The sequence below is a fragment of the Centruroides vittatus genome, unplaced genomic scaffold, assembly GCF_030686945.1.
Source record: "Centruroides vittatus isolate TY-2023 unplaced genomic scaffold, ASM3068694v2 contig_2349, whole genome shotgun sequence".
Lineage (NCBI taxonomy): Eukaryota > Metazoa > Arthropoda > Arachnida > Scorpiones > Buthidae > Centruroides > Centruroides vittatus.
The window spans coordinates 399,889-423,704 of NW_027121469.1; the positions used below are offsets into that span (position 1 = coordinate 399,889).

The 23,816-nt window shown below is 25.1% G+C and overlaps 1 protein-coding gene across 1 annotated transcript in view; it reads left to right on the plus strand.

Moving 5' to 3' along the window:
- Nucleotides 1-21,454, plus strand: part of LOC136971179 (uncharacterized) — a 56,778-nt gene extending 35,324 nt beyond the window's left edge. The window contains exons 4-6 of the mRNA XM_067265655.1: nt 4,336-4,531; nt 4,604-4,806; nt 20,911-21,454. Of these exons, the coding sequence (XP_067121756.1) occupies nt 4,336-4,531; nt 4,604-4,806; nt 20,911-20,925 (414 nt within the window). The 3' untranslated portion in view covers nt 20,926-21,454. The remainder of the gene's footprint in view (nt 1-4,335; nt 4,532-4,603; nt 4,807-20,910) is intronic.
- The last annotated feature ends 2,362 nt before the right edge of the window (nt 21,455-23,816 follow it).

The following is a 23,816-nucleotide window of genomic DNA, read 5'->3' on the forward strand; positions in this document are numbered from 1 at the left end:
TTTGACCAAAAACTTCTATAGAAGCTTGACACTGGTCCCTGAATGAGACAGAAAAACGCTTGCTTCTCATTTATATCGACAGCATTGCTGGAAATGAATGAAAGGTCAGTTTATCAATATGATTGTTACATTCTTACTGTTTAAAGCATTAAGAAATTAAATAATATTTTCAATTTTATCAAAATAGCTAAAACTGGTTTGTGTTTTTATAATACCAGTATTCCAGTTTGAAAATTCAGGCTGAAAACAGGTAATATCTCTATTGCAATCCCTAATCCTAATTGACATTATATCCTATTTTCAATTGTATCAAAGAGAAAATTCTTCAGAATTTTGTAATCCTGCCATCTGAAGGTGTGTAGGAATGCTACCAATAATTCAGTGATCCAAACTTAAGTTAATTATTTTTATTTTGGTTGATTATATACATAACTAGATGCATTTCCAGCTGACTTACATTTTATGGCTTCTCATCAATAACTAAAATTATTAACAGCTAGGTATAAGTACAAAATTAATTTAACATAAAAATGATAACATTCTTGAAACTGTGTCAGTATTTTTTTTCTTTGTTCAAACACAATGTAGTGTAATCACTCAACCACTTGGCATTTTTCATCATGATTTTTGATGTACGTGTAGTTTAATATTTACAACGTCTATATATGTATATGATTTGTGTACATTTTATTAATTTTAGTTGACTGAAGAGGGGCATTATTAAGCCTGAAACCATGTACAAGTAGCATATACACGTATCAACTGAATAAAAGTTAATGATGAAAAATGCCAAGGGGTTGAGTAATTGCACTCACTACATCGTGTTTGAACAAAGGATAAAAATGATGATAAAACCGAATATAATAGTTGATTCAATACAAAGTAAGATATCACTATATCCTTAAAATTGAAAGTACTGTACATGAACATGTTATGGAGCATATTTCACACTGATACATACAGCAAACGATAAGAACTGGTAGAGTACAATAGATTATGGATGTTTTGTGCTATCATAATAGGCTATTAGTCTTTAAAAATGAACATGTTATGTTAAAGTATAACCACCTTGTGGCCTTTTATAATTGGAATATAGCTGGTGATCCCAACAAGAAAGGAAATAACAAAGAACTTTTGTCATCTATGATTTAAGAAGGAAAGGTGGCAGATGATAATATCATCATTTAGCATCTGCTTGACTTGCATGTATATTTTTGTTATCAATATAATTAGAAAGGAAGAAAAGTAATCTTTTTATCCTATAAATAACTTTTCTTTTTGCATAATTTACTGATACTGAAGCTAAAGTATCAATAATGTCAAATGCTTGGATACTGTCTTTTTTGATCTTGATAGATGGAATAAACTGTAGATCTCTCTCAAGATCCACAGTAATTACAATAATTTAATTACAATATTCCAGTTTATTTATTCGTATTAATTTAATTGATATACTGTTTAATCTACTCTCTTTATATAAAATATTTATCTTAAAATCATCACAACACTTTTCTGTCACACACATGCACACGTGCACACACACACACAGAAATAGCAGCACTGGGAATCAATGAATCATTGTGAAGTTTTTGAATGAGAGAGCAAGATTATATACTGTATACCACAGGCTGCATGGTCTTCCCATATCTATCTACATGCAGGTCAGAACCAAAAATCACATATGGTGACAACCAATACCCATTGGAGACCACAACAAATGCCAATACTCACAGGCACACTATCATTATCATTTCACTTTGCTTCTTGGGGAGTCCTGCAGATCATTTGAAAATCATTGGATGATGGGGCTGAGCTTTTGTACAAAGGAAAAGCTTTTGAAAAAGGAGAAATAAAAATAGAAATGGTGGCACCAGGAATTGATGAATTGTCACACAATTTTTTTGATGATGTCTAAATTGGAAATAATAATATAAAAATTTAAAGATTTTATGAGTTATATTCTTTGCATGTTATTTTATTTATCACCTGATGACAGTAAATTAAACTTATTTAAAAGTACTTAAATATTATTCAGTTTTAATCAATTGCTTTAAATTTTTGTTAACATCTCAAGACAGTTAAAATTTTATTTTATTAATAATTTTTTTTCCCTGTTATCTCTGTTTAACTAATATAGATGCATAAATTTGTCTTAATAAAATATTAATTCTCATATGCTACAGCAATATGATTTCATGAATTGTCTAACAAATTTAAAATAAAGTTTTAATAATAAAACAATTTTGCAGCAGTTGTAAAAATATTAAATATTTTTATAATACTGATGAGTTTTATTTATTATGACAATTAATTAGATAATTGTAATTAAATGTTTGCTTTTAAATTTAAAAAAATTAGCAAAATTTATTGTTATATTCAGTAGTTGTATTCAGGATTTTGATATGATTGCTGCTCAAGGCAGATTTTGAGGTGTACCAAAGCATGTGTCTCCTGTTGTTTTTTTGAAGAATGTTACTTAATTAACTTAGAATTACCTTAGTTACCTAATTTTGTGCATCATTCTTTTTCACTAGCTTTTGAAAATTGCTAAATGTATGATGGAAAATGAGTAATTGATAATTTTTAATTGTTAGATTAATTATAAAATTACAGTATGGCTTATACTCAGTATGATTCTAAAGGAAGAATGGGAAAGGTATAAGATCATACATTTCTTATTTTCTTATTTAGAAATGATTGAAATTACTTATTTTGAATTCATATATAATTATTTTTAGTCTGTGCCCTATACTTTTTGATATGTGTTTCTTAGAAATAACAGTTTATATTTTTTTGCTTTTTTCTATTTATACAAAATTACTTTCTTCCATTAAAATTCTGTGATGTGCATTGTTACTTTAAAATAAAAATAAATATAATGAAACTGATTGTTTTGTTATCAATGGGTGCTGCAACACCATAGACACCACACCAAGATACACCCTTGGTTATATTAATTGTTGAATTTTATTATAAAAATGTATATTTTCATTATTTAGGAAATTTTTATGTATAATTTGCATGGAAAGAAAGATATAGCTTATATGTTTATAGTTTTATAATAATATTTATAGTGATAAAAAAAAATTTATTATAAAAAGTTTAGTTAATATATCAATAATATAAATATTAAATTGATTACATTATTTTTGCATTTTAATTATTTTATAAGTGAAAAAATGTTAATAACAATATAAAAGAGAGTATTTTAACATAGTGTTTAGTGCTTGGTAGGCAAAGCCATCTTCAGTATCTCTCCAAAACTGGGATTGTATAAACACAAAATGTACAAAACCAACACCAGCAATGTGAAAAGAAAAAATTTACTAATGTTTTCGTCTATATAAAAATGTTTTATATCATTTTTACCTGATGATGTCTATTTTTGTATAGATGAAAACGTTAGTAAATTTTTTCTTTTCAGTGCTGGTGTTGGTTTTGTGTGAAGTGTGTTTATAGTGTTTAGTGTCAGTTTATTCAAAATTCACACAAAAACCTTTGCAGTAAAACAGTTTAATTACAAATGTTTTTGATCATTTAGTGTCTGTTTATTTTGTCATCTAGATTTCTGATGGTGTAAAGCATTCTTCTATCATAGTGAGGAGTTAAGTTTAAATTTGATCATAATTTGATAATTTAGATTAAGTCATTGTTTCTCATCCATGTTGTTTAAATCCATTTATGAATCGACCCCTATTCTAATGAACAAAATAGTATGCACTATATGTAATAAAAATAGTTTATCATATTTTAGTTAATGAAAAGGTACTGGAAAAAAACTGAAATTAAATAATCTGTAGAATTTATAAGTCACATAGATGACATTTGTAAGTAGTAGTAGTAGTAATTTGAAAAAACACTGCTATGCATATGGGAATATTTTACGTAAATAAAAAATTTAATAGATTGATAAATATTAAAAAATGAATAAAATATGTAAAATTGTATTACTGTATAAACTGCATAATTTGGAAAAAATTATTAAAAAATATTTTTATTTCAATACATTTATTAATCAAGTTATTGTAAAGTTCAAATATTCCTTTAAAGATCTTGTATATAATGTAAGTCAACATTTTCAGAATGTGATTTAAAAATGTTATGACTTCAAAAGCTATTCAAATTTTTATAATTATTTTTGAAAAATATATTTGGAATATGGACCATTTTATACAAAGTATTGAATTGCATTTGAAAGTTGGTCTTATTTGTATTGATCTTGAACATTCCCATCAAATATCATCATTCTACAAAACATACTCAATCATATATCATTCTTCAAATTATATTTTGAAATATTTTATAACTAGAGTAATCACTTATAAATTTATAAAGGTGGTAGATTTTGCTCTTCACAACACTCAGCGAGCAGCTGCACGAAAGTATGGTGTTGCACAAAAGAGAGTGTTTGCTTGGGTCTTGGCAAAAGATGAACTACAAGAAATTCAGAATTCAAATAATCCTCAAAAACAGGATGTAGAAGAGGTTGATAGGTTATTGTGGAAATGGCGTAAAGATATGATAGATAAAGGTATTTTTATTTTGCTTTTATCCAGTAATAAAAATTAGGTTAGTCTTGTATAAGCTATGTTTATATTTACAGGTAAAGATGTTTCTAAAAGAATGATATGTGCTCAGGCTCGATTCCAATTTAAAAAGATGGGAAATTCTAATTTTGTTGGAAATAATCAATGGTACAATAACTGGATTAAAAGAATTAAAAAGAAAGGATTTCAGTTAGATATTCCAAGCAATGATACAGAGTCATTAAAAAATATAATGGAACAAGATAGTAGCATTAATGAGGTATGAATTTAAATAATTTAAATTTTAGTATATTCTTGAAAAATTATAATATCAATATCTCTTTCAAAGTAATGTAATCAATAACCTATTTGCTTAATGATTTTATTGTGTGCCAATTGAAATGTTCTGATTTTTTTCAACTTGGTTTCAAGTGATTCTGTTTAAAAAATTAAGGTTAAAAAACCATATGAAAATAACTATATTTTTAATTCTAAGCTAATGTTGTAATAATTGCCACTCACAATGACTTTGAAAATGAGTGCTATGATTTGTAAAATTTAAAATATTATATACATATTTAAAATTTATCTAAATACTATATTAAATTAAACAATGAAAATATTTTTTATCTTTATTGTTACATTCTTACTTTCTGATATAAAATTTTTTTTTACATTCCATTTGAAAGTAAAACATATTAAAGTTTTAATTTATTATATTTCTGATTCTTACCATCAAACATACATTTAAAAAAAGATAAATGCAACTAGTTCAACTACTTTTGTTATATTTTAAATACATTATCAATGATTAATTCCAAATTCCAATTTTTTTTATTGCCATTCCATAAGTCATAAATAATATATTACAATAAGCATTACAGATATTATTTTCTATGATTTATTATTCATCAAAATTACTAATAGTTGATAATTAATATATTATTAATTTTAATTTATTATAATGGAACATTACATTGTTTTCACACTAAATAAATATACAATATAAAATTGCTTTTAACAGCAAAAAATTATAATAATATATTGAAGTAGGTAATTTTTAATATACCAATATTTCACAGAATGAGTTCTTTAGATTTTTATTTTTATGAACTTAAAATTAAAAGTGTGAGAAATCATATTTTTATTTATATTGTGAAATTGTGATATTTGATTTTCTGTTTATACAATAATTCTAATACTGTTATCTTTTGCTGAACATGTATAAGTGAAATATATAAGAATTTTATTTATTTCAAAAACATTTTTGGTAATAGTTTATCAATAACCAAAAACAAGTAGAAAATTATGTGAAAATAAATCATACAAACATCATAAGAAAACTCCAGCTTAAATTTCTGTAATTAAGAACATTTTTAATGCAGTTTGATGGTTCAGCTTCAGCAGCTTTCAGTCTGTTCGAATGTGAAGATCAAATTCATTTGAATATCAACTTAAATTTAAATATAAAAGGACAAGGATAATTGAAATATTTTTGCAATTTCAATAAGAAACTATTGAAATTGCAAAAATATTTATAAAATTTAACGATAATAGTAATATTTTATAAGGTATTAGTTAAACAATAATGTTAATATTTTTCTGCTAGCAATATTAAATAGTTTTAGCTAAAAAATATACTTATATGCATATAAAATCAAACAAAATAACATGTAATTAAAATTAGAAACAATATTAATAATTACTAATTTATTGCAAAATTTCTGTGATCAAATTTTATCTTAAAGATTTAATTCTTACAAACAGTATTAAATCAAATTAGTTAGTTAATTATAAAATTTGTTAATAAATCAAGAAAAAGTTGTTAAAATGAAAAGACTTGCAATAAAAAATAAAACAGATAGTATTACTTGAAATAAATTGATTTTTAAAAATATTGGTTTGTATTATGACTATAATTTGCAGTGTCATCTGTTAAATATTATTAGGCATTTATTCGAAAGAAGATTTATATGATATTCTTCAAAGAATTCACAAGAATTTAAATTAAATTTTAGTTGCCTCACACAAATTTATCCTAATTTCTAAATCCAGAATTTATACGTGAAAGGTCAGAAAGAAAGTATGGAAAATGACATGATCAGTTTGTATCAGTAACAGATAATTTACAGTTTGTAAGTTTCATAATTTAAAACTGGATGGTTTCATCTGAGTTTTGAATATATTTTAATATAAGTTTTCATCTTTATCTTTAAGTTATGGATATATAAAAATCAGTTGTATAAAATAAACATTTATATAGTAACCATTTAAGGCATAGTTTAATAGAATGGCAATGTACTGTACTTGGAAAACTAGAAATTGTATAGAAATCCAGTCTTGGCAAACTTTGATAGAATCATCTATGAATCGTGTAAAGAAAAAAATTTTCATCAATATTTTTTAATGAAACTTTTAATTTTAAATTATTTAAAATACAATTTAATCTATTTATTTTTTTTAGTAAAAAGTTAAATAAAAAAACTTCTGTTATCAAATTAGATTAAAAAAGTTTATGAAATAATTTCTCATGTCATTCAAAGTCACATGCCAAAATTCTCTCAAAAATATTAAATTATTTCTGATGACTTTGAAAATATTACTTTTTATGTAACCATGTTAAGTTTTTATAAAGTAATACAATGTAAAACTTGTTAATTTTGAAAATAAATAAATATTATCATAGATACAGTATTTTAATTTACTAGAGAAATTATGGTCCTGCATGCACACCACAAACATACAAATATTTATTGGTATAGGTTTGAAATTGAGCAAACTGTTGTTCTCCTACTTTTTGTTATTTTATTCAAGTAACAGTATTGATTACAATTACAAGAAAAAAGTTGCGGGGGAAATTCTAAATAGATACAATTTTTAAAAAGTTTTCAATAGTAAATATATTGTTAAAAATATCATTAATATTGAAATAATCCCAAATTCTATTCCAATAATGTCAGTTTGAATAATTTAAATTTAAAAAAAAAACTGTTTTTTCTTTATAAAAGCAGCACAACTTGCTTTTGATTTTATTATTTTTTTTAATGCATTTAAGGTTTTGGTTAAAATGTTTATAGATTTAAATTAAATGTAAAAACATTTACTCCAAATGAGTACTTAGTAGGGTTTATTTCCTGGTCCTTTGCTTGTCCCAGGATTTTGAGAAAAAAGTGAATTGGTTGCCAGGATCCCAGCATATAATTATTTTTAAGATATAAGTATTGTCTTCCATGGTATAAGATTAGTTTGAGTTACAATTTTTAATTGAGTATGTTTCTCATAATTTTTAATTTTCTGTCAGCCAATAAACAAACATTTAATATATAAATTCTATGTATGAAATAATATATGTATTTGAGTTGTCATTGTAAACAGAAAAATTAGAAAATAGATGAAAAATATGGCTTTTTAAATGATTAGTGTGTTTTCACAGTATAATTTCATTGGTTAATCATTAAATGTGTTCCATTTAAAAGTAAATACCGTATTTCCTTGATTCTTAAGCACACTTCATTTTTTAATCCATTTTTACTTGTCCAAAATGCATGGCAATTTTACACTCCAAATAACAATCAGAAGTCATTGCAAGAAGATCATGCAGTATGTTATTCATTAATATTAGATGTTTCATGGTCTACTGTTTAATAGCCACATTAGTTTAAATAAGCTTTTGCCATAACAAGTGTTCAATTTAAACTCTTCTTAACATTTAAAGTGCCTTCGACACACGGTATTTTAAACAAATAATTATTGTATATTTGAAAGAGCATGAAAATAGAACTGTCAAACATTATTTATTTAATTAATTTTCATTAAGTTTAGTTGTTTAAAAATGTTAATCTTTTTAAAAAGACACTCTTAATATTTGATTTCAAAGTCATGGTGTGTCTTAGGATACGAGAAATACAGTATATTATTTCTTCGTTTAAGCTATTTTTTTGTGCGGATATATTTTGCACATGAAAATTTCTTGTTATTAAATGAAAAGTTCAGTTTTACAGTAAAGTTATTAAAATAAAAGTTTTACATGCAAAAACTATGAAAAGTAAAAAATATATTACAATGGTTTTTTTTTCTGTAATGATTCAAACTATTTTATTTTTTATGACAAAAACCATTTGAACACGAAATATTATAGATAATAGAAATGGGAACAGCAATAACATTAAAATAATGAATAAGATTTTTAATGTTATTAATTGGCTGTTGAACTGTTAATAACAAGATCAAAACATTTGATTTGGATTAAACTACAGTTTTTGAAAATATTAGAAAGCATATAAACATTGTGGAATAATTACAATTGTGAATTTATTTTAAAAAATGGAAACAACTTAAGAATTTCATAACAAAACAGTTGATGATTATAATCAGAAAATTTGCAATATATTAATGTAATTATTTTATAAAATTTTAGATGTGCATGATATTTCAAGTTGTTACTTTAAATGAATAAATAGAATAAGATATTGAGTAAATTTTATAATGCTCTATTGAGAAATTTCACTTTCCATAATTTGTACATTTTTATTTAAGAAAGCTTATAATAATTTATAATGAAAAATTCTTTTTCTGATGTGCAGTATTTATTGTTGAACAAAATATAAATAAAATTCAATAATTTTACAGATGTGTAATGAAAATGAAATAAAAAGTTAATACATCATTACTAATATACATTTTCCTGCTGATTTTAACAAAATGTCCATGATAGTCAGTTCTTTAATATACTGATAACAATTAGATGGAGTTGATTTACCACAAATGCAAAATTGACTTCAGTTTTGTCGTGTGTTGTTTATACTTTACTGTGTGAGTATGAATTTCTCAAATAATTTTTGTAACATAATTATGATGCTTAAACACAACAATATAAATTATTCATTGACTATTTAATTCTATAAAATGGAAAAATTAATTATTTTTCTTTTATTTTTTGTATATTCTGTATGCATAAATAAAGAAAATTGTCAATCTAAGAATTTAATTCTTAGTTTTTCAAAGATTTTTATTAAAAACAATAAACTTCTTATTTTATAATTATTGTTCATTGATGATTATTATTTTATGACTGTAAATTGCAAAGTTTGCTGTTATCAATATTAACAAATCAATTCTATGAAACTCAATACATTATAATAATAAAGAGGGTCAAATTGTTTGGTAATTTATTATTAATATAGCTCGATGGCATACAGCAGTGGTTGGCTTTATTGTTATCAATGTTATTCAACTCAAAAAATGACATATTTGAAAAAAAAATTACAGTTATTCACTAAATCAACTGATGTCTTCAAAAAAGTTAATATTTAAAAAATATATTTCTCATTAAATTTTTTTTTTTTTTTAATTGGTAAGTTCTTATAATTATATTACATAGTTTTAAATTTATTTAAAATGTAATAATAAAGTTTTTTACTTTTCTAAGCTTTTTTTTCCACATCAATGTGAAAAATTTAGTTAAAGTTTATTTGCTAAAAATTGGTCTTATGATGAAACTGTTTAAAAAAATTTGGAAATATTGCATGTACAAAATAATGTATGATCAAAGGAATTGCTCATTACTTTCAGAACTGAAATTTTTCCAAATTAGTAAAAGTGTGGTTTGAAAATTTAATTGTAATATGTTAATTTTTTGCCATTCAGGTCATGTATGTTTATAATAAATTTTCAATAATTAACTATTTTGCCAAGAAAAAAATTCTTTTTATTATAATAGCAATATAATAAAACAATATATTGAAAATATTGTTTGTTGCAGTCATGTTTTATCTTTGACATTAATATTTGTTAAATAATTAAATTATGAGATGTTATCCTTCATAACTGTTTCTGTTACTGACAATAACTTTTTTATTCTCTTATTTGTATTGCCCTTTACTGTTTTAGAAATCACTAAATGCAGTGGGTGATCAGTTAACGAACATGATCCATTCCACGACCACATTCACTATCCGAATTGTTCATTAACCGATCATTGATTTACCGCAGACTTTTGTGGGAATTTGGTTAATTCATTCTGGAGACCCCAAAAACTAAATTTAAAATTTTATACGTTCTTACTATGTTTTATTTACATTTACAAACAAAAATCAATCTCCATTTCTTCGTGGATGGCACATCATAGTTTCTCAGATGTGACTTTTGTTACTCCTTTATCTGCTTGAGATTTTTAATTACATCTTTCTTAGCTAAGATTGTATCTACTGTAGACCTGTTGAACTCATCTGCCTACAATATCAGACATCTGCCCACTCTCTACCTTGGATATTATCTCTTACTTAATTTCTACAGTGAACACAGTTCTTGACACTCCACTCTTTTTAGACCCCATAATATTATCAGTTTTTAAAAAGAAAGTTGAAAAATTACTTACAATAATTTAGAGAACAGAAATTAACTAGTGCAACAAAGGTTATGTATACAACTGTGAAAGTCTTGTTCCATAAACCATGTATAGATGCCATTAAAATATAGTTTTACAAATCTTAAATGCAGCGTCGTTTCTTGTGTTTGTTGTGTCAGGTGTTCGTTATCTGAACATGCATTTGTTGTTCGAGCATAAAAATCTTTCATGAAAGAGTTTGTTGTTTGATTTGTTTGCAGTCTGAACTGTTTGTTAATCGATCACCCACTGTATACTTCATATTAAATATACAGGATGTTTCAAAAAGAGGCAAAACTTTAAGAGATGAGAGAACATACCAAAACAAACATTTCTCATCAGAGAATGCATGGTTTAATTGGAACAGCAAAACTGATAGTGGTCACTTTCCAGCGAGTGTATAAAGCACATTTTTCATACATACGGTCATTCACAACCTTGATGCTGGAAGAGAAGTATTGTTATTTCAGTGCCAAGAAGGCCATTTCATGTATAGAGCTGCCAATGGCAATGTTATGGATGTACAACAAATGTACCGTACACAAGCATTTTCTCAACAGGCCAGTTCCCAATTGGAAAACCTCATATCTTTTCCATCACAATTCACTCTGTCAATGCTGTGAAGCATGCATTATGGTTGATGGTTGCTCTTTTGAGCAATTTTTGTAATTATCCATTGTTAAAAATTCCTTTCCCATGTTCTGTGTTTGTGCCTTAACATTTCACATTCAACCATGCATTGTATGTCAAGAAATGTTTTAGTATGTTCTTCCATCCTTTAAAGTTTTACCCATTTTTTGGAAACACACTGTATTTAACAATATTTGCTGAAGTATATTAATTATAATTATGATCCGTCATAATAAAATTGAATTGCAGACAATATATTAAAATACTTGATTGATAAAAAACTTTTTCATTATCTATTCAAAAGCAAATGTTCCAAGAAATTTTATTTTTCTGTAATAGTTGTATAATTTAAATGAAATGTTTCTATGATCATTGTGATGACTTCAACTAATTTTCATTTCATTGTTTAATTAAATTTTATATTATGCTAAATTTATTACTATTATTTTTTCCTCAAAAAAACATTTGTTTGATAGAAGAAAAATTCTATCGAAATGAAACAGTTCACTGAATATTTGACATTATTATTTTTCTTAAATTTAATAACTTTAATTTCAGCAATATTTCTGTTTAAAAATTTTCATTGAAAGTTGTTAGCATGTATTATTTACAAATTTCAGTGAGTTACAAGAAATTGCTCTGTTTTTATTTCAAAGTATTGTATTTTAAGAATAAATTAATAATAATTAAAAAAATTAAAAGATAAATACATAAAAGATAAAAGATCTTAAACAATATGTCTTTATTCTTAATATAGCAATAGTTAATTGAATTCAATGCATTATGTATTTTCAGGATTAAATATTTTATATATAAATATATGATAAAGAAATGAAAAATAAGTTTTATTATAAGAAGATGTCATTTTATAATATTTTTTTTGGTAAGAGAATAAATTTTTTAAACAAATATTTTTAAATTTGTTTTTAATGAAAAAATTAACAGAAATTAAGATTGTGAATCAATAAATCCTGATGTTGTTTATAAACAATTTTTTTATATCAGATTTTATTTTAATAATAATTTTGGAAAATTTTGATTTATTAATTTTAAAAATAAATAAATAATAAAATTTAAAATGAAAACGAAAAATGCTGATTATAAGCATCCAATAAAGCATGTTACAATATTAAGATTATCACAAAAAAAAGCTCATCAACATTTTGAATAAAAGATAAATCTCAATCTGAGAGGAAAAGAAAATGATAAGATTAAGTATGAGAAATATTTTGAGAAAGTACATTTTGAAATTTATTGTTTCTTAAAAGAAATTTTCTGTTTTATTTCTGAATTTTTTAAATCAAGAATTTTTAGATCTCTCTGAAGTTAAATTAGAACTCTGATTATCCAAGCCCTGATTAACCGAGGTTTCACGTTATCCAAAGCAAACCTATATGTGAATACACCAAAATGATTTGTTTTAGGTACCTTTTATCACTTAGCTTTCGTATAAAACAAATCATTCATATTAAAATGTAACTACAATAATACACATTTTTATTTACTCATATAAGAACAATTTTTACATTTATTATAATGATTAAATTCACTAATGTATAACAAGAGGTTTAAAAATGCTACTGTGTAAGTCTTTTATATTTGTAATTTTTAATTCAAAATTGCCATGGCCATTCATTTTATCTGAGTTTCAGTTATCGAAGGTTGCATCAGTCCATATTACTTTGGATAATCAGGATAATTGTATTTGAATATTGATTATAAATGAATATTTAATTATGTTATTAAATTCTGTATATATGTATAAAATCATTTATTGATTCACTCTTACTTGAGTTAATTAGATTTTAAAATATTTAATTGTCAAACTAATATACATATATATAGTTTTTTTCTTTAAATTTTAATTGTTTTTAATCATGTTTTTAATATCTTGCAGATTATTCGAAGATATGTGAAAAACAGTTTATCTATTCAAGAAGGACAACGAAAAATATTTATAATTTATTATTATACAGATAAAACCAATTTGTATCGATTGCTGAATTGATTGAACAAATATTTTGTTTCAATGTTAAAATAAATGTTGTTTTATCATCATTCAAATCAAGACTGGACGAATCTTTATAATGGAACGTTAGTGGAAAAATGATAATTACAAAATTATTGTTGTGTAAACATATTAATTAAATATTAAAAACATTATTTAAATTATATGTTTTGTTTCAATAATTTAGTTTTAACTGTTAAATTGGAAACACATTATATAGTTTGACTTGACATTCAAATAACGGTTCCTAACAGTTAATTTTCAATATTAGTTCACATAACCAGACTAGGATATAAACTGATTGAAGTTTATTTAAAGCATTCTTCTTTAAATAATTTTCAAATATTATGTTTCTATGTACAATATTTTTAATATTGTTACAGAAGTAATAAATGAAAACAAATAATTCAAATAAAGCATTAATCTTTGAATTTCTTATTTAATAATTTATTTATTTGTTTAGTGAAATAATTATTTCTGAATAGTAATATTCTTAATCTGTAATTATTTGCATATAGGGGAGACCAGAGCAACTTTGGCATGTTAAGAATAAGTTAAATTTTGTATAATAAATACTGCTGTAAACTGAAATAAAAGCATTGTTTATTGTCTACCAGAATGTAACCTTACCATAGAACTGGTTAAAATCAGTTTGGAAATAAAAATAATCATAATAATAAGAACTTTATAAAGAGATAGCGATTGCCAAAGTTACCCCCATACCAGGGGCAACTTCGGCAACAGTAATAGAGCAAGATAGGGAGGTATATAAATTTGTGTTATTAACAATGTATACATTGGAATTCACTATTAAAACAAAGAAATACTCTTCCAAAGACCTATTTAATATTATAACAACGAAATACAAGATCAAAGGCATATTTAAGTAAAGAAAATGTAAAAAAAAATTAATTACGAAAAAAATGAAACAGATAATAAATGAAAACATTCTAATACAAGTTAAAAGCAATATAAAGTAAAATGAATTAGTGAACTCAAATAAACAGTAGAAATGAAATATGCTTAACAGCAAATTGTTTAAGATAGGCAATGCTGCCGAAGATGCCCTAATAGTGACTATTTAGAAACATTAAGTGGAACCCTGAGAATAGGATACTAAGCCATGATCTAGTCACGTAAATAAGTTAATGTTTTATCCTTCTAACAGGAAAAGCAACTTTTGTTATTATGGAATTATAACAAAACATGCCAATTCCATATAAATGGAAGCAAAATATTATATAAAATTGAATGAAACAGACAACTTATTTGATATTTCAACTATGCTTGTCTGAGAACAACACAGACACCACACTGAACAAGCCATCATCAAAACTCAACTGTGTAGCCTCTAAAGAGAGTCTCTTTTTATTTTGTTTCAAAGAAAATTTGATTGACAAAGTTGCCCCAGTCTCCCTAATATATAAACATTTTGATGTCAAATATCAAGTTTGTATATGTGTATTATAATAACCTTATTCAGAAACTTGTTTCTGTAAATATTTTAAGTCTGGGATCTTTATTTTTCTGAGAAACCATTCCAAAAATAATAATAATTTTTTGTATGTTGTAATTTATGATTTATTCTTAACTTATGTAATTATGCAAAGATATTGCATTGTTCTAAGCCAGCCAGCAGTTTTCAATCTTTTTTGACTTGCATACCCCTTGGCAGCCCATTTTCCTAAGTTTTATTTCATGTGTTACTCAAACAGTGCCAGCTTGGTTAATTATACAGCAATGCACAATTACATGTAAAAAAAAGGTTTTTTTTAAATTGAAAAGCAACATCGCCAAAGGCAGATCCAAATATTTTTACTAGGCCTATACATCCATTATTAATTTTTTCATTTTTTTTTTTTTGTATACCTCTAAACTACCAAATACATCATACCCCCATTGGGAATCACTGTTCTAAACTGTTCTAGATAGACTAAATTCTTAAGTGGAATGTTTAAAACAAGAATTTCGGATACTGTATAAAAGAATTTTTAATTTACATGTAAATTACTTTGCATGCACATTAGTTTTACTCTTCAATGTTTGCAGTCCCCAGTAAAAAGCATACAGTATCAGACCAAATATCTGGCATGCTTGGGATAGGAAGTGGTCCAGATTTCTGGACTTAATAGTCCTCGAGACACAGACTAAATGTATACTTAAAATATAAAATAAACAATAGAAAGTACAGATGTATGCAGGCATTTTTCAAAGAATCACCTCTCTAAGACTAATCATCTAAGTTTTGTCTTAAATAATCTGTTTTAATTAGGCGACAAAGAACAATTTGTTCAAAACACTTTAATCACACTTGTAGCAGCAATACAATTCAATCCCGAAATGCATTGCTGCTATAACAAGTGTGATTAAAGTGTTTCGAACAAATTGTTCTTTGTCTCATGATTAAAACAGACTATATAAGACAAAACTTAGGCAGTTAGTCTTAGGGAGGTGATTCTTTGAAAAATCTCTGCATATGTTTAATGAAAAAGTCTGTCATTATGATTTAGTTGTCTAAATTGTTGTGTGTAGAAAGTAAAGAACAGAACTGTTTGCCATATGCCAGCAGTCACATGAAACTGACATCATGTGATACATATACCACAGAAATTAAAACAAAGTAACCATGTGGTGACCTACAACTATATTACAGCCCACCAAATTCAAAAATAGCTGAATTTCTGGAAGTTATACATTTGGTATGATACTGTAATTTGTTTCTAAACACATGATATAAATGAATTTGGCAAGTAATCTTAATTCTCATATATTCTCTTTTTTTTTTCTTAGCATTTTTCTGCAATTTAAGTTTAAGATATTTGTATTAAGTTATATTCTGTAATTGAGGATAAAATGTTTGATAAAATGACATTTTGCAATTTATTAGATTGTTTATTTATTTTTTTAAATCTTTTTATATAATTTTAATTTATAAATATTATAATTGTGTATTAGTATTTAGTTTGTTCATTCTTACTGAATTTTTGTGGAAAATAACTTTACAAACTGTTCTTAGCAGATTATATTCTTTATCTAATAATCTTGTGCTATATCAATTAATAGATCTTTTTGTTTAAAAAGATGTGTGTTATGTTAAAGTTTAATTTAAAAATTTATTAATATAAACATACTGAACTTAATTTGTTTTTTTACAGATTTTTCTTTTATCATTTTTGTTTCTATTAATAAATTACACCTTACAAATCCAGCAAACTACTTTTGTTTGCAAACACTTTCAACCTTATTTAAAGATTATCTTTAGGCAAGAAAGACTCAAAACATTTAACCTCTACACAATTTGAATTTATCATATATTACATTGTTCTAATTTTAGAACTGTTTAAAATTTTTTACACTTTGAAATTCTAACCGTAACATTTTTAACATTCTTAGAAAACCAAAAAAATATCCAAAAACCAAATTAATACATATAAACATAAATAAAAATATATAGATAACTTCTTAATACAGTCTTTACATTAATAGCCTTCTATACATACTAATTCTAGTCTGTGCACTTGTAATTTCATCATCCACTTAAACATTAACAAATTTTATATACTGCCTTCCATGCATTTTGATATAATTTATATTATTAAAATTAATATACCCATTGTTTCTTGAGAATAAATATATTTCAAGTTGTTTCAACCTCCTCAGTTCTTCTGGTTTTCTGGCTGGTCTGGTTATCCTGGATGCTTGTAGGTTGCCTTGTATCCCTGGAGTTGTTACATATGTTACCAATGTAATAGCTTATATGACCTTATTGATGATTCATTTGTGTTCTACCTGGTTGTTGCTCTTACATATTTACTTATGGTCTCAAATTGGTTGATAAGTACAGAATCTTATATACCCCTGGGATTTTGGAGGAGGCATTGTTGAGTCTTGTCATTCTTTAACAATTGGTATATGTTAGGGTTTCATTTGTAACTGATGTCATTGCTAGTTGATTGGCAATTTCTCTAAATATGTTTTTGAGTATTTGATTGTAACTAATAATGTTGGTATGAGTTGATCTTTCTTTATTCTCTTGTTTTGGATCCCTGTTGGTCTTCACTCAGTCAACTAATGACATTGGCCACAAATAGAATTATTATATCAAAATTAAATATGTCTGGAAAGGGAGATTGGCACAGATATCTGGTGGTATAACTGACAATGCATCTGCATGGTATAAGCAGGAGTTGCAGGTTTGAGTTCTGCTCCAGGCTAATTCTTTTCTTCCACAATATTCTAAATTATTTATTAAAATATTGAATTAATTATAATTATTAAATTTAATAAGAGACAGTGTCTAATGCCTCTGATACCAAATTATTTATAACTTAATTAAAAATAATAGTGGTGAAGTAGCCAGATTTAACCTGGCAGTCATTTGGCATATTACTAAAATATCAGGCTTTGGGATGTTTATACATGGTTAAATGTTTTGAGTCTTTCTTGATGAAGATTGCCTTTAAATAAGGTTAAAAGTATTTGCAAATAGAAATAGTTTGCTGGAATTGTATGACCTAATTTATTAGTAAATATAATTTCCAGTTAAGTTAATGCTTAATTTTCTGTTTCAGATTTAAAATATTTTAAATTTAAATTATTTAAAAACAAAAAATTCTATATTTTCTAGTTCTTCTATTATTTATTTAAAGCTTGCTTAAAGTTTGACATTAAGTAAAATTAATGTAAACTATTTAAAAAAATTAAATTTAAATTATGACTTCAATTTATATAATATAATTTATGGAATGAATGTATGAACATAGATATCTGATGTTTTCTTGTAATATTTTTTGGAACATCTCATTATTGGCACCTTTACATTTGTCTTTTTCCTAAAGTCAAAGTTTGTCAACCAGTCAACTACTAGATTGAATTTCATCATTTCTAAAGACAGTATTGTGATATCTGTAGTCATTTGCATTCATTTCTAAAGAATGTTTTGCAGACATTAGAGCATTGTGAGTCTGTTGAATGAACCTGCTTTTTAAGTTGTTACCTTTGATCTGTCAAGGTCATGCATTATTCTGATTTGGAAATGGCTGATTTTGAAAGTGTAATTCTTTTGAATGGCAAAAGTAATTTTACAATACAATGTAAAAAGGAAAGTGCACTGAAGTTCATTAGCAGTAAGATTTTAAATCAATGATTTCAATAAATTCAATGGTCTTGTTTCACTACATAACCAATTAACATGAGTAGCAAGAGTTTCAGTTCCTAAATGTAAGGTATTTTCTCAAACTGGTTCAAGAATTTTCATCTTAACTATCATACTGATGAAATAGACTATTCTTTTTTTGAAAAAAAAAAAATGTCTACAAACACTGAAGCACACAACTTGCAACAGACCTTTACTTGTAGGCTACTGCTGGAGTCAGAGTATTTTTTTTTAATTCTCCCTATAGTCAACTTCCATCAGAATTCTTTAAGAATTTTGTGATTTTATTAATAGAGACTGTTGTTGAATCATTGACTTTAGTAAAATAATAATTAATGGAATATAAGATATGAATATATTTTAAATTTATTTCTTGTTTCACTAATGAAGTTTTTTCAATAACATTTTTAAAAGGAAATTCATAATGAATATAATTTTTGTTTAATACTATCTTTTAGAATTACATTAATCAAATTAGTGGGTGCAATAGGGAGTGAAGGTTATACTGAGTTTTATGAAAGTCAAGTTGGTGGGGTGTTTTCTTTGACAACATTGAAATGAAGTGGATATGGAGTACAGTAATTTACTACAATCAACTCTACACAAGTTTTACTGATCGTTAGTAGGTTATACTGCTGAATTTATTATTACAAGAATTTATTATTATTACAGGAAATCAGCTCACAAAATTTCCTGACAGTATAGTATGCAGCAATATCTTTAGTAACTTATCCAGCTACAGTAATGTATTGTATGGTATCTCAATGACTTCTGGATATTGAAAACATTTGTTAATTAAAATTTTTATATTGTGAAGAAATTTAAAATTACTGAATTACTGTGCAGTTTTTCAAAAACATATGTCCAAGTTGGCAGGGTCTGAGTTAGAGTGTATATAGTGAGCAGTGTAGGTTAGTATGTATATGTATATGTTGCAGGGATATGATAAAAGTGGGGATTTGGTCAAATTCCCAAGGGAGATGATCAATTTACTGAAGATGTTAAAATGACAATTCTATAGAGTTATTTCCCTAAAAAAATAAGCAATTTGATCAAATACCTATACTAGTGAAAAGTGAAAAGATAAAATAAACATGCAATATGTGGAAATAGTGTAGGAGAAGAAGTATATGGATTGAAAATTTTATGCTACTTATGCCGAAAAGAAAATTATAGATGAAAGAGAACATGCCGCAAAATACCTAAAAATATCAGCTGAAAATATGGAAGATTTTTCATTGAAGAAATTTAAGGACTTGTTAGTGAATTTCAGTTTTGATTGATGTACCTAAAGTAGATAGAGGTCCATTAGATGGAAATAATATTATGGGGATAGTATTAGATAAAAAAAAATGGTTTATACCAAATTGGTACTTCAAGCTGGCATTATAATATTGGCTTCCTAGAAATGCTCTTCAAATAGCTACAACCACATTTACTGAAACCATCCCACCGATAAAGCTAAGTTTGCGAGAAATTGCTGGAAAATTATCTTTATTCGGAGGTCAAGGGTTTAAGAAATGTTCCTGTGAAAAATCCAAGGTACAATGCAAAACAAATAAATGTGCCTGTAAAAAAAATAACGTCCTCTGTAACTCCAGGTGCCACAAATCTACAACGTGTTTCAATAAAAATAAATAAACTTGGTGTTATCTCTATCTTTTCATATAAGTACTTCTTACTTTGTTGATTAGTTTTTTGTCATTTCACGAAACCAGTTTAGAGATTTGATCAAATCATTTCATTTAATTAGGGAAATGTCAATATCGAACCTTTATTTTAACATCTTCAGTAAATTGATCATCTCCCTTAGGGATTTGACTAATTCCCCACTTTTATCATATCCCTGCGACATATATATATATATATATATATATATATATATATTATATATATAAGCTGATTCATTAATGTCCTCTTAAAATAAAAATTACAGCTAGTCATGTATTGTTTTATTATGTAAACTATTTTATTTCATATATTTGTGATTTATTGAACATTTTAACAATTAAATGCCTTGCCTCAACTTGAAGTATTTTGAATTTATTCAATGAACCTGTTTTCCCACAAATATTCCTATATTCTATTAATTTGCAAATTAAATCAACAATTAGTTAAATCATATCTTTGATTTCTGAATTGAATTAAGCTGTATTCTAATATTAAACATGTGATATTTAAAATACTTTCTTTTTTCTATTTACAGAGTGGATGTTCCTAGCTAGTCTGTGTTGAGTGAATCATCTCCTCCTCCTCCTCCTCCTCCTATATTGAAATTTAGTGAAAATATTCAGAAATATGGAATATGTCAACAAGGAATCTAAGATAATTAAAAAGTTATAGAATTTACAGAATTACTTTTCCTGTCAAATATTGATATATTTTTTCCACATTCAGTATGCTCAGGAAAATAATTAAATTTTAACAAGTGAAATACTCAGGTAGTAATATAAAAAAAATGTACAATATATATATATATATATCATATCATATATATATTAAACAAAGAAATATTTGTTAAATATTCATCATTGTAGGAGTGATTTAATATCATTGTTAATTGTTATGTTGGTTATTTGAGATAATTGAAAGAATTTAAAGTGTTTAATAATAATAATAATTTTGTTTGTATTATATTAATTTTTTCAAGATTAGCAAATTTATTTAATATGAAAATAATCTTGATTGATATCATCCATCAAACTGGTGATTATATTTTTATTATTTTTTATTTTAAACATAGTATATATATATATATATATATATATATAAAATGCATTATAACTATATATATATATATTATATATATAAAACAAAAATTAACAGTGAAATAATAATTTAAAATATTTATACATGTGACAATCAATATTGTGAAGTTCATCAATATATTATTTTTTTTCTGGATTCAAAACAGTTTATACATTATCTGGGAAGTATTTGCAAAGTAATTATAATTTCATTTCAATAATAATAATTATTATTTTTATTTAAAATATTAGTTTTTGTCTGATTCTAATATGAATATTTCCTTCCCTCTGTTTTAATGAAACTATTAATGTTAGTAGTAACAGTCAGAAATGTGGTGGTGTTTTGTAGTGAAAATGACATTAATGTTTTTAATTTAAAAATCTGATTACTTTAGACAGCTTATTACAATCAAATTTCTTCCATTTGGTAAGCAAATTTTGGCATTTATTTGTTGAAAAATCTAATTTTTAGTGGTTATTTTTGAAATCATATAATTAGTATATAAAATTTTATTCAAATTTATTCTTCATTTTATTTAGAATTCAGATCATGTTTATTGAATGTGAATTTATTAAGTAAATTTCAATATTTTTATTTTTCGTAAGACCAGATGTAAGAAAAATTCAGTGACCAAGAACAATTTATATATAAAGTTAGATCGAGGCTTATTTTTCTCTTCTTGAATTCTTCTGGAAAAAGTGTGTGAACAAAAACATAGCTTATGAATTATTGCCTATATTAAGTTATTGATCAATATACAGTTTTGTAACTGGCATCAAATTTAAGAGCACAAAATGAAGCATTATCAAAAATGCTAAGTGGGGTAGAAATGGAATATTACCTCTTTTAAATCACTGCATGCATAATGTTAATGAATTTCAGAGTAAATTTTGTGCGTTATTTTCATTTTAAACAGTAATTATCTTTCTTGATGATGAAATGTCACCTCTTATAGTGCGCTTACAAAAAAACTACAAAAGAGACATTTTTTCCAGGAAATATTTTAATCTATTGTTTATTCATATTAATCTATTTTGTCAGTGGTGATTAGGAAGTTTTTCATAGCTAAAAGAATTTTGACAATCACTACTTTTAAAATATTCATTTGATATTGAAGTTGTTTATTAAATTGGATATTTATTTTTCACTAATAATGATGTTTTAACAAAAGTTTAATTAATGATAATCAATAAAAAAATTTAATTTGTATAAAGCATTTGAGAGAAAATCCTTGCTTCATCACCTACCTATCTGTCAACAATAAAATAAAATCGTTCATATATTAATTAAAATAAGTTGAATTTATCCTTTTACTGTTTTAAAAGTTATTAATTAAATTTAAGTATTAAGGAAAGTTTTGTAGTTATTTAAAGGCAAGCAACATGGCATACAAGTTTTGACCTGTGGTCAGAAATTTTGTAACTGATCTCTCTAAAAATTTACTAATCTAAATTATCTCACTATCACATCATTTTCTCAACAGATTAGAGATAATCTTCATGAAATACTGTTGCATATAATAATTACCGTTTCTTTATTCTAAAAGAAAACATATTATTATTTTAAAAGGGAAGTTTTCGAAGCTTTGAACATATGTTAAGAACTTGACCAAACTGCCACATTATACAGAATCTGTAAACCATTTTGGCTGACTTGTTTGTTTATTACTTAAGGCAGCATAGAACAATATGACAACATGATGATTAATTAGCTGAAACAAAAAAAGTAACTTCATATTACCATGATACAAATAGATTCTTTAATTAAAGTACTTTTGCTTTTGGCAAGAACAGCTTCAATTGATTATGATGATTTACCTATACATCTGAACCAGAAGTTGCATTATTTTACTAGGAAGATAGACATCATTTATCCTTCAAATTAGCGAAACTGGATATGCCATTATCATTAAATTAAAAACTTTTATTCTTTAACAATTAAAAATTTTTTAAAAATATATTCTCAGAAAAGCACTTGTTTTTATCCTTTCAGTTCATATAACTGTAAAAATTTCATTGTTACTAATTAATACTTATTAATCTGTATATTTATTCTCTTACTTTTTCTTTAGTGTATTATTTAATGCATTTCTTTATTATCATCTTTGATCAAAGATATCCACACAATATAAATCTATTTCATCTTTAATTGTGATATTAAAGTGAATAAAAATTTTAACATTTTTTGCATTTTTATATTAAAACACCAACACTGAGAATTTTTCTGCTGTCTTCAATCAAATTTCCATAAATATTAAATAACAAACTACTTTTCCATCCAATGCAATGTTATATTATACATTACAGATGTGGAAGATATCTGTTTGAAATAGATTTTAATTAGTTGCAAATTTTGAATGCTGTT